This window comes from Scyliorhinus canicula, chromosome 19, assembly GCF_902713615.1.
Source record: "Scyliorhinus canicula chromosome 19, sScyCan1.1, whole genome shotgun sequence".
NCBI classification, from domain to species: domain Eukaryota; kingdom Metazoa; phylum Chordata; class Chondrichthyes; order Carcharhiniformes; family Scyliorhinidae; genus Scyliorhinus; species Scyliorhinus canicula.
Window position 1 is genome coordinate 40148207 of NC_052164.1, and position 12123 is coordinate 40160329.

Here is a 12123-nt window from a genome sequence, read left to right on the forward strand (position 1 = left end):
GGGGCCGTGGGCAGTGGCTCCCCCGCCCCCCCCCCCCCCAAAGCGATCCTCCGCTCTGCGATGGGCCGAGTGGCCAGCCGTTTCCGGCCAGTCCCGCCGGCGTAAATCAAACAAGGTCCTTACCAGCGGGTCCTAGCTCGGCAGGTGGCCTGAGGAATCCTCGGTCGGGCGCGGGCGGGATATGGCCCTGGGGGGCCCCCACGGTGGCCTGGCTCCCGATTGGTACGGTAGCACAAGTGGATAGCATTGTGGCTTCACAGCGCCAGGGTCCCAGGTTCGATTCTCCACTGGGTCATTGGCTGTGCGGAATCTGCACGTTCTCCCCCTTTCTACGTGGGTTTCCTCCGGCTGCTCCGGTTTCTTCCCACAGTCCAAAAACGTGCAGGTTAGGTGGATTGGCCATGATAAATTGCCCTTAGTGACCAATAAGATTAGGAGGGGTTATTGGGTTACGGGGATAGGGTGGAAGTGAGAGCTTAAGTGGGTCGGTACAGACTCAATAGGCTGAATGGTCTCCTTCTGCACTGTATGTTCTATGTTCCCACATACAAACACCTTTGTCAAGCATTAACCTAACTACAGGTTTTGCCCTTCTAGGCACAGAAACATTTAATTAAACACACCTTATTTCTAATGTTAACCAATACAAATATAAATCAGTTAAAGATACCTTTGTTTTCCTAACACTGGAAGCTACAGATGAGTCCAAAGAGGAATCTTACTCCAGCCTCAAACAATCCTTGGCCCAAGTCCCAATGGGTGACAAGCTGATCCTCCTTGGCAACTTCAACGCCAGAGTTGAAAAGGATACAGACTCTGGGGAGGTGTAATCAAAACAGAAGGCATAGGGAAATCCAATACCAATGGTACCCTGCTCTTGACAAAATGTGTAGAACATGGCCTTGTTATAACTAACATCTTGTTCCGTCAGTGGGACAGTGAGACAACTACAAGGCTTTATGGTAACACCCTCGCTACAAGAACTGGCGCCTGCTCAACTATGTCATCGTCCAAGTGAGGCACCACATATCAGCCACACCATCAAATCACTCGAAACAACATCACTGTAGCCCTGATGCAGCGGCAGCAAAAGAAACAATGCCACAGGAAAATCAACGCAGACATTCAAAGACCGTGATAAGAGAGCCCTATTCAACCAGTGCCTCACTGCCACACAACAGCTATGAGAGACTCAGAATGCCAACAGCACTTGGTCTGCCCTCGAGGACTGCATAATCAGCACCTGCAAAGAATCACGTGACCAGGAAACTCCAAGACTGGTTCAGTGTGAATGACCAGGAGATCCATGAGCTGATAAACCAAGCGCAAGGCTTTTCTGAACCTGAAACAGCAACCCAACTCAAGAACAAGAAAGTTGTTCAATAGATAGCTGAAGACTGAGGTCCAGCAAAAGACGTGACCTAAAGAGCAGATGGGAGGTGAAGAAAGAGCAGGAGATCCAGCTGTTAGTCGACAACTTTGATGCGTGAGTTTTCTTTAACGCAATCAAGACCGCCTATCCATACACCCAGGGCCTCACCCCACCAGCCAAGAAACACCCCGCGCCCATAACAAAACTTTTTTTCCCCATTTAATTGCACCCGATATCTTGGAGGGGCCACCGAATGAAGCTTTGTGGGTTGAACCAAGGAATAAAAAAGGGACAGTCTCATTGATAGGCGTTTGTTATAGACTCCCAGATAGTCAACGGGAAATTGAGCATCAAATTTGTGCACAATTTGTGGAGGTGCTTAAAAATAATAATAATAGGATCATTATATTAGGTGATTTCAACTTTCCAACATTAATTGGGATAGTCATTGTGTTAAGGGCTTAGGTGATGTGGATTTCTTAAAATGTATACAGGAGAACTTTCTAGGTCAATATGTAGAGGGTCGAGCAAGGGACGGCACAGTGCTGGATCTAATTCTGGGGAATGAAGCCAGACAGGTGGTGGTCGGGGAGCATTTTAGCGATAGCGACCACAACATGGTACAATATCAGCTTGTTACGGACAATGAAATAGACAAGTTTAAAAAAAGGTTTTGGATTGTGGGAGAGTTAATTTTCGTAAAATAAGGCATGATCTGGCCAAGGTAGACTGGAAACAGCTACGTGTGGGAAAATCTACAGAAGAGCAGTGGGGTTGTTCAAAAAGGAAATGGGGAGAGAACAGTGCGAACATGTTCCCACTAGTGTGATAGGAAGGAGTAATAAGCCCAGAGAACAATGGATAACCAGAGATATTCTGGATACGATGAGAAAGTATAGAGAGGGTTTTAGCCGATACAAGGGGAGAAAATCAGTGAAGGCATTAGAGAAGTACAGCAAGTGCAGAGTGGAATTTAAGAAAGCAATTAGGAAAGCAAAGAGGGGATATGAGAAAACTGATTGGTAAAAGCAGGGGAAATCCCAAGCTAGTCCATAAGTATACCAATTGGAAGAGGAGAACCAGGAAAAGAGTAGGGGCAAAGGGGGTAATCTGTGGGTGGAACTGGAGTACATTGTTAGGGTCTTGAATGAATACTTCACATCTGTCTTAACCCAAGAGAATGAAGATGTGGGCATGGAACTCAGGGGGAAGAGACTGTGTGGTTCTTGAGAAAATTGTCACAGGGAGTGACACGCATTGGAGCTGTTGGCAGTCTTAAAAATGGACAAGTCTCCAGGTCCAGATGGATTGTGTCCCAGGCTGCTGTGGGAGACAAGGGAGGAAATTCTGACCCAAAGTTTTAATTCCTCTCTGGCCACAGGGAAGGTGCCAGATGACTGGAAAACAGCTAATGTGGTTCCACTATTTAAGAACAGTTGTAGAGATAAGCCAGGGATCTACAGACCAGTCAGTCTCACATCAGTGGTAGGGAAATTTTGGAGAAAATTCTGAAGGAGAGAATCTATCGCCACCTGGAGAGGCACGGTTTGATCAGGGATAGACGGCATGGCTTTGTCAGAACGTGGTCATGCCTAACAAATTTGATTGAATATTTTGAGGAGGTGACCAGGTGTGTTGACAAGGATAGTGCAGTTGATGTAATTTATATGGATTTCAGCAAAGCCTTTGACATGGGAGTCTTATAAAGAATGCAAAAGCACATGGGATACAGGGTAATTTGATAACGTGGATTCAAAATTGTCTTAGTTGTAGGAGACAGAGGGTGATGACAGAGCTGCTTTAGTGACTGGAAGCCAATATCCAGTGGCACACCACAGGGCTCTGTGCTGGGTCCCTATTATTCATCATTTATATCAACGACATAGATCACTGGGGGATAGGATCAGTACATTTGCAGATGACACAAAGAATAGCAGGTTGATTAACAGTGAGGTTGGTTGAGTGTCTTGGGTTACAGGATGGGATGGTCAAATGGGCAGATAAGTGCCAGATGGAATTTAACCCTGAAAAGTGTGAGGTGATACACTTTGGAAGGAATATTTTGACAAGGAAGTGTTCAATTAATGGCATGAAATTAGGAAGTTCTGAAGAAGAAAGGGACTTGGCATTTTTGTTCATAGTTCTCTGAAGTTAGAAGGGCAGGCTAACAGGGAGATGAAAAAGGCATATGGGACACTTGCCTTTATCAATCGACAGAGATTACAAAAGCGGGGATTAATGTTGGAGTTATATAGAACTTTGGTGAAGCCACAGCTGGAGTGCTGTGTGCAATCTGGTCGCCACTCGCCACATAGGAAGGATATGATTGCACTGGAGGAATTGCAGAGGAGATTCACCAGGATGTTGCCTGGAAGGAACATTTAAGTTATAAAGAGAGGTTGGATAGACTTGGGTTGTTTTCATTGGAGCAGAGAAGACCAAGGGACAACCTGCTCGAGACATACAAGATTATGAGGGGCATGGACAGGGTGGATAAGGAACCGGTGTTCCCCTTAGTTTAAGGGTCAGTCACGATGGGTCACATGTTCAAGGTGAGGGACAGAAAGTTCTGGGGAGATGTGAGAAAAACCTTTTTACCTAGAGAGTGGTGATGGTTTGGAATGCACTGCCTGGGAGGCTGGCAGAGGCAGGTTGCTTCAGATCCTTTAAAAAATACCTGGATGAGCACTTGGCACGTCATAACATTCAAGGCTGTGAGCCAAATGCTGGTAAATGAGATTAGATAGGTAGTTCAGATGTTTTGCACATGTCGGTGCAGATTTGATAGACCAAAGGGCCTCTTCTGCACTGTGTGATTCAGTTTTCTATTAAAAGCGACCTGACTTCAATTCAGGGCCTTTATTCCCAGTCCATCTTTTCCCTTTTCGATATCTACATATCTTACGTAGTAATGGCCACTGCACCAAATGCTTCCAAACTGACACTGCTACCACCTGCCCGATTTAATTCCTGAAAATTAGTTTAAATATCACCCCCTCTCCTGTAAGAGTTTCTATGAGCTGACTTGAGAGCTCTCCAGGATGCACTTTAAAGAATTCTGCCCCCTCTAAGCCTTTGTCGCTTCGCCTATCCCAATTAATGTTGGGGAAGTTGAAAACCCCAGCTAATATTACCCTATAATTTTTACACTTTTCATTGTCATTGGCTCTTCCGCGCCGGCTGACGTGGCGCCAAACACTCCGGCGCCAGCCTAGCCCCTGAAGGATTCCGCACCTTCAGAGCGGCCCGATGCCGGAGTGATTCACGCCACTCCTCGGTGCCAAAGTGGCCTGCCCCACCGGTTTGTGAGAATCCCGCCCCACATCTCTCCTCACCGTGGTACTTGACTCCTTGATGAATATTGCACTACCACCCCCTCTTTTGCATCCCCCCCACCCCCTTACCCCAGTCTTGCCTGTAGATGCCATGTCCTGGAATATTGAGCTGTCAATCCTGCCCCTCCCTCAACCATGGGCGAGATTCTCCGACCCCCCCCCCCTCCCCCCCCCCGCCGGATCAGAGAATTCCTTGGGGGGGGGGGGGGGGGGCGGCACGAATCCCGCCCTGACGCTGGCTGCCGTATTCTCCGGCGCCGTTTTTCGGGCATGGGCGGGATTCACGGCAAACTGGTTGGGGGCCGTTGGCAGCGGCCCTTCCGACAATTCTCTGGGCCCCAATGGGTCGAGCAGCCGTCCGTTTTTGGCCAGTCCCGCCGGCGTGAATCACTCACCTCTGACACCGGTGCGACCTGACAAGTAAGTCAGTGGGCGGGGGGGAGGGGGGGGGGGCACACGGGGCAGGGGGGCGGGGGGGGATCGGACCACGGGGGGGCCCCCACGGTGGCATGGTCCGCGCTCGGGGCCCACCAATCTGCGAGCGGGCCTGTTCCGTCGGGACACTTCTTCCTTCCGCGCTGGCCCCTGTAGGGCTCCGCCATGGCCGTCGCGGAGAAGAGAACCCCCCCCCCCCTCCCCCGCACGTGCTGAAATACACCAGCCGGTCTGCGCATGTGCTGAACCACGCCGGCAGTGTGATGAGCGAGATCACACCGGCCCTTTGGCGCATGTGCGAACTTGCACTGTCCCTTCGGCGCCAGCTGGAGTGGCGGCAACCGCTCCGGTGTCCGCCTTGCCCCCGAAAGTGTGGAGAATTCCGCACTTTCAGGGGCTGTTGATGCCGGAGTGGTTTCCGCCGTTCTTCCTGCCGGCGTGGGGACTTAGTTCCCAGAAGGGAGAATTCCAGCGCATGTCTCTGTGGTAGCAATAGTATCATACTCCATGTGTTAATCAATGCCCTCAGTTAATTTTCTTTACCCATAAAAATCTTTGCAATAAAATAAATGCCATCCAGCCTTGCGATATTTCCTTGCACCTTAATATGCCTTCCAGTCTTACTTGGTTTTTCTTCTATATTTGGATGTGCATTACCCCCTGTTCCTCCACTCTGCAACACATCCCTTGCCAAATTAGTTTAAACCCCTCTCCCAATAGCACTCCTATTAAGTAAACAAAGTAGTTTTAAGGGATCTATATTTGTACTGGGAAACATTAGAAATCAAGTATAGTTTTAAGTGTATTTAATTTAATGTTTCTGTGCCTGGGAGGTTAAAGTCTATAGTTAGGTTCATGCTGGGCAAAGGTATTTGTATGTGTGAGGGTTGGTTAAGTTGCATCTATGTTTCTATTGTGCTTCGAGACGGCTGTGTTGTGAAGGATAAATAGAAGGCATAAGCAGTTGCTGCTTAGCAACTGGGGCCTTGTAAGTTAGCAAAGCTTTAAAATTTTAGTTTAGCTAATTTGATTGCAGTTTGGGATAGGTCGTGAGTGAGAAGGAAACGCTCACAGCTCTACTTGAAGCATTTAGTTTTAGATGGCTAAAGAGGAAACATGTCTCCCAGCCTTGCTTGAAGAAAAGCCATACTATGGAGTAATGGTTAAGAAAACATATGCCGTAAATCTAAAGTCCAGCTAGTTAAGGAAACTAGAGGAATGAAGAGAAGCATCCAAAATGTCTGAAGGTAAGTGATCAGAGACCAAGGTATGCTTCAAAATAATTCAAGGAAGAGTAAACAAACTGTTCTGAGTTAAAGAGACAATTGCAGTAACCATATTTAAAGTGTGCAGCAGACTTCATAGGTGAATCAGATGTTTGATGCCATTTTAGTAGAGTCTGGGAATCAAGAATTAACGCAATTGTGAGCAGTTTGCACAGCAGTCAAGGCAAAGAAATTGTAACGGGGTTGGTGTGAAACCCTGGACTGGATTCACTGTAAAAAGTTTGTTTAAAGTTTCATTTGGAAAATCTTGTTTGGATTTCAGAATGCAAACTGCTAAGGGAAAGCATAACTATGAGAGAAGATTTCAAAGCCTATTTTTGTGAGTGGAGTTTGGGAACTCTCATGTGATATCTGGGACATTCTGTCAAGACATCCACAAACATTCACTTGTGTGTTTCAAAGCGACTTTGTGTTAATGGCCGGAATTCTCCCCTACACGGCGGGGCGGGGGGTCCCAGCATGTTGGAGTGGCGTGAACCACTCCGGCGTCGGGCTGCCCCAAAGGTGCGGAAGTCTTTACTGTCTTTTGAGCCAAGGTTCCATTCTGGGATTGTCCCATCCAGTTATAACATCAACAGGGATTGTAACACTTGCAAACCTTCCCGCGAGGATGTTGGTCTCATTCAGGTTCAGGTGCAACCATCCAACTTGTACAGTATCCATCTTCCCCAGAAATTGACCCATAGATCAAGGAAACTAAAGCCCCTGTTCCTATGCCCACTAGCATGTGGCACCGATAGGAATCCAGAGATTACAACCTTTGAGAACCTGTTTTTCAATCTGCTAACTCGTTCCCTAAATTCTTGCTGCAGGACCTCATCCTTCTTTCCACCTAAGTCGTTGGTATCAATTTGAACCACGACCTCTGACTTTTTACACTCTCCCTTCAGAATGTTGTGCAGCCATTCAGTGATATACTTGAACCTGGCACCAGGGAGGCAACATACTAACCTGGAGCCACATCTGCTGCTGCAGAAATGCCTGTCTGAACCCCTCACTATTGAGTCTTCTAGCACTATTACCCTTGCATTCGTACCCCTTGTGCAGCTGAACCACCCACAGTGCTGTGAACATGGCTCTGGCTGCACTCCCCAGAGGAACCGTCACTCTCAACATTTCCCACACAGAAAAACAGTTCTTGAGTGTGATGCACTGTGGGGCTTTCCAGACTACCTGCCCGACTCGCTTCTTCAAACTGGGCTGTCACTCGTTCCCTTGTAAACTGCGCTTCCTTTAGCTGCGAGATAATCCCGTCTAGAAACGTGCTACCCACGAACCTCTCCACTTTGCGGGTGCACCGTTGTGCCTCCAGCCGACGCTCAAGCTCGAAACCTGGCTCTCAAGCTGGTCAAACCAGTGGCACTTCCTGCAAATATGGTCAGCCAGACTGCAAGGAGTCTAAGAATTCCCTTAGGTAGTGAAAAACAAATACTGAGAGGTCACCAACCGTCCAGGTAGTCTTGTAACTGTATTGACTTGGGAACAGGGAAGTTGAAGACAAGGAATTATGTAATGAACTCTCCAGGAATACATCCAACTAAAGTTGGCAACCCTAGAGCCAGACCTGGAAGCAAATGAAATGCCCAACATTGTTGGACAGATCCAAATTGGGCAGGCTGGCCAAGGAGCGGGAATGGCGACTTCTACACGAGGAGACAGATGGAATCAATAAATGGCTGAACCAGACAAGTCACAGTAGGATTCGGGCACTGTTGTCCCAGAGAGAGTGAGGGAGAGGGATGTGAGGCGAGGGAGGGGGTGGGAGGAAGCGGTGTGAGGGGGAGAGGATATGAGGGAGGGAAGGGGGTGTGAGGGAGGGGGGGGGCGTGAGGATGCGGGTGTGAGGGAGAGAGGTGTGAGAGAGAGGGGTTGGGGGGGGGGGTTGTGAGGGGGAAGGGGGTTGGGGGAGATGAGAGAGCAGGATGAGGCAAGGAGGGAGGGGAGGTAAGATGGGATGAGGAAGGGATGTAAGACTGGGTGGGGAAGAGAGAAGGGGGGTGAAGGAAGGAGATGAGAGAGGGATTGAACAAGAGAGGTAGGTGAGGGGGTGGGGATGAGGGAGAACCTTGGGGAGGAATGCGGATGAGATAGAGACGGGGTATGTGAGATGATGATGAGTGTGGGGGGGGTGAAGGGGGTGCGATGGAGAAATAGAGGTGAGGGAGGGAGATGAGAGAGGTTGAGGGGGAGGGGAATGAGAGAGGTGTGGGCTTAAGTAGGGTGCTCTTTCCAAGAGCCGGTGCATATTTGATGGGCCAAATGGCCTCGTGCACTGTGGATTCTATGATTCTATGAATTCAGCTAAGAGTTGAATCATCATTTATCATATGGCTGTAAAACACCAATAAAAATACTACAGCGTTCGTGTGATTTTCAACTAACTTTAAAGGAAAATACTTAATGTAAATCAGACTGAAAAATAAGAAAATTTATCACACACAAATGAACAATTGGTATCTTAAAAAAAGGCAAATGCACATAGGAAATGTTACATATTTGAATGTGAAGAGCATCGCACAGCAGGGGCAGATATAGAGTGCAAAGGAATTGTAGTTGCATTTTGGCCTCCCAAATTCAATTCAATTAATTCCCCATTCCTAATCTTCCTAGACTAGCAGAGAACCACAAAACACTTGCAGTGGAATTAATACCCTCATTGAACAGAGCTCCTTTAAATCCAGGATTTCTGGTTATTTTTTCACCAAGGACTTCAATAGAATCAAAAGGTTCTCACTTTGGAAAAAGTCACATAGTGTAACTATGCCACATAGTCCATGTGTAAAAACAGATCCGGGAACATAAATATAAATGTTGTCAGACATCTGGCCTTGTACCTTGTGTAGCGTCCAAATGTGAAAATTGAGGAATAAATACCATATTTCTTTCAAAGTTACCTGTCATAATTTCAGCATCCTTGAAGAAAACAGCTTTCTACTACCAATCCAGTTCCATCGTAATGTCCTTGCTTGGGATTCAGGTTTTGTTAAGTGCCCCTTCTTTAAGTCTCAGCTTCCGTCGTGGCATGCCTAGTGGTGGCATGCCTAGTGGTGGCATGCTTAGTGGTGGAATGCCTAGTAGAGTTTAGCTGTTTTAAAACTCTGGAGGGCCTTGATGTGATGGCATGCAAGAGTGGATCATTAATTTTCAGTTCTGCAGTTGGTGTATTGCTTTTTCATATGATTCTGCTTTAATACCACTCATGTTCTTTGCATTAATCTTATATTCTGAACATGTTAAGAACAGTAACTTATGGAAAAAATTGTCCTTGTGCTCTTTTAACTTTTGCATTTTTGCTCATAGATTTGCTCTCAAAGGTCAGAATCAAAGACACCTCATGCTTCTGGTGATCCTGGTTGTAAAAAGCAATCTAAGAGGTAAATATTCTGTTTGCAAATAAGCTATGAAATGTAATATTCCATTCTGGCTTTCTCAACCCATGTATTTTTATGTCAAACAAACTCACAAATGTCAACAGTTCTGTGTGTTTTGTGCACACAGCCCTCTGAAGAAAGTTACAGAACGAATAACTGGGAAAAGTTCATCAAAAGATGCGCAAAAGGTAACATATCAAATGGAAGCGAAGAACTTTTTTTCTTCCTTGTGCTAATTTTAGTAGAAAGATAGATAAAGCTTTAACTCCTCGCTTTAACTTTGCATCAGTTTCTTCAATAAAATTAGCAGTTAGAGCAAGATAGTACCTCAGAAAGATATTTATTCAGTTGCCAATTTGTCACTTTTATCTAGTCAAACTGAAATCACTGCATTTGTTATCAGACACCCCTGTTGGACGAGGATACGGATCTTCCAAAGCCACTTTGGCTTCAAGATTTGTACCAGCCACTGGATTCAGTTCGTAAGAAATCAATGGGTCACGGATCGCATTACAAAGATTCCTCAGATGAAGAGGAAGTATTTAGCCGAGCAAATGTGAGGTAAACTAAGTATTGCAGACAGTATCAAAAATGTTAATTCAATCCAATATCACACTTACAGATATTATGTTGAATACATTTACTCCTCGGGAACGGTTTTGAAGTGAAGTCTATTAAGGGGTTCAAAAAGCAGAGTTTGTACAATACAAGGGTGGAATCCAGACAGCATGTAGGAGTTGGGAGATATGTTGAGAGAGGCAAAAAAAAGGTAGGTTGATGAGGCTAAAAGACAATATTGGTTTAAGGAGGAGAATCTGGAAAGCAGAAAGATTGAAGTAGATTTTCATTAGAAATGAAAATCAGGCAAATTCCATATTGAACAGCTGATTCGCATCGCCTGTTTTAGCCGAGATGGTAAGTTGAAAATCTATCCCGTTGCAGCTGAACATTTTGGCCCGTAACTTCCTTGCTCCCCAGTGTCGGATTTGGGGGTACCTCAAAGATGTGATGAGGAATCCCTCTAACACATCCCAGGTAATGATTTATGTGGTAATTGTCCAGGAGCTCTAACTTCCCCTGGAAATTTGTACGACGCTGGGAACAATCGAACAAAGCGATTTACATTGCTAACTTCTGATAATTCTGCCAGTGTTACACTAATAGTTACTCTTTAAGAGTTAGAAGAAGTAAAAACACATCTAACTTGAGCGTAACTATTTTAAAGACCCAGACCAAGCCTCCACCGATAACCCCCCACTCTTCAGAACCCTCAGGGTTCTACACAATCCTTTCTGCACCCCCCACAATTAAGCACCCATCCCCTATTGTACTATGGCATTCCCCACTCCAGATCCTCGACCCACACGAGATTCTCCACACACCCCCACCCTTCAACCTTACCCCGCCCAGCCGACCTGAATGCCCAAGCACCTCGATCTGGCTTTACCCGACCCCTAACCCAGTTTAATCTGACCCCTACATCCCTAACCTGCCCTGCCCCCACCGCCCTCAATCCTACCTGACAGAACCCAGCCTTACTCAACCTGATCCCACCTCAACCAGGCTCAACCCAATCCCCACCATAATCCCAACCAAACCTAACCTGACTCCACCTCCCCACCGACCCCCGCCACGATCTCAAACCCCTCCCCCCACCCGTCCGATGTTCACGCAACCTGCGTGAATCTCACCCAGCCTGTGTCAGGAAGGTTAGGCAAGAGAGGTGCTTAAGATTTTTAGCACAAGTAAGTCTGTACGGAGTGTCAATCCGTCACAAATTGCCACTTCGGGTAAGTTATGGTCTTGGTGGGTAATACTGGATAGACGAGCATGATAGGTGGCACAATTGTTAACACTGCTGTCTCACAGCGCCAGAGACCTGTATTCAGATCTAGCCTTTGGGTGACTGTCTGTGTGGGCTTTGCATGTTCTCCCCGTGTCTGCATGGGTTTCCTCCAGGTGCTCCTGTTTCCTTCCACAGTCCAGAGAATAGAATTTCTACAGTGCAGAATGAGGCTATTCGGCCCATTCATCTACACAACCCTTTGAAAGAGCACCCAACCTAGACCCAGTCCCATTCAACCCCAGAACCCCACCTAACCACATCTTTGGAAACTAAGGGACAATTTAACATGGCCAATCCACCTAACCTGCAGGTGGATTGGACATGTCAAATTGCCCCTTAGTATCCAAAGATGTGCAGGTTAGGTGGGGCTACGGGAATAGGGTGGGGGAATAGGGTAAGTGATTGGGCTTAGGCGGGGTGTTTTTTTGGTGAATTGATGCAGGATTGATTGGCCAAATGGCCTCTTTCTGCCCTGCAG

General features: G+C 46.8%; 1 protein-coding gene across 2 annotated transcripts in view; it reads left to right on the forward strand.

Moving 5' to 3' along the window:
* Nucleotides 1-12123, forward strand: part of LOC119954549 (leucine-rich repeat-containing protein 37A-like) — a 296342-nt gene that overhangs the window by 260533 nt on the left and 23686 nt on the right. For both annotated transcript variants that reach the window (XM_038779877.1, XM_038779878.1), the window contains 3 exons: nucleotides 9729-9802; nucleotides 9927-9987; nucleotides 10203-10360. In XM_038779877.1, the coding sequence (XP_038635805.1) occupies nucleotides 9729-9802; nucleotides 9927-9987; nucleotides 10203-10360 (293 nt within the window). The remainder of the gene's footprint in view (nucleotides 1-9728; nucleotides 9803-9926; nucleotides 9988-10202; nucleotides 10361-12123) is intronic.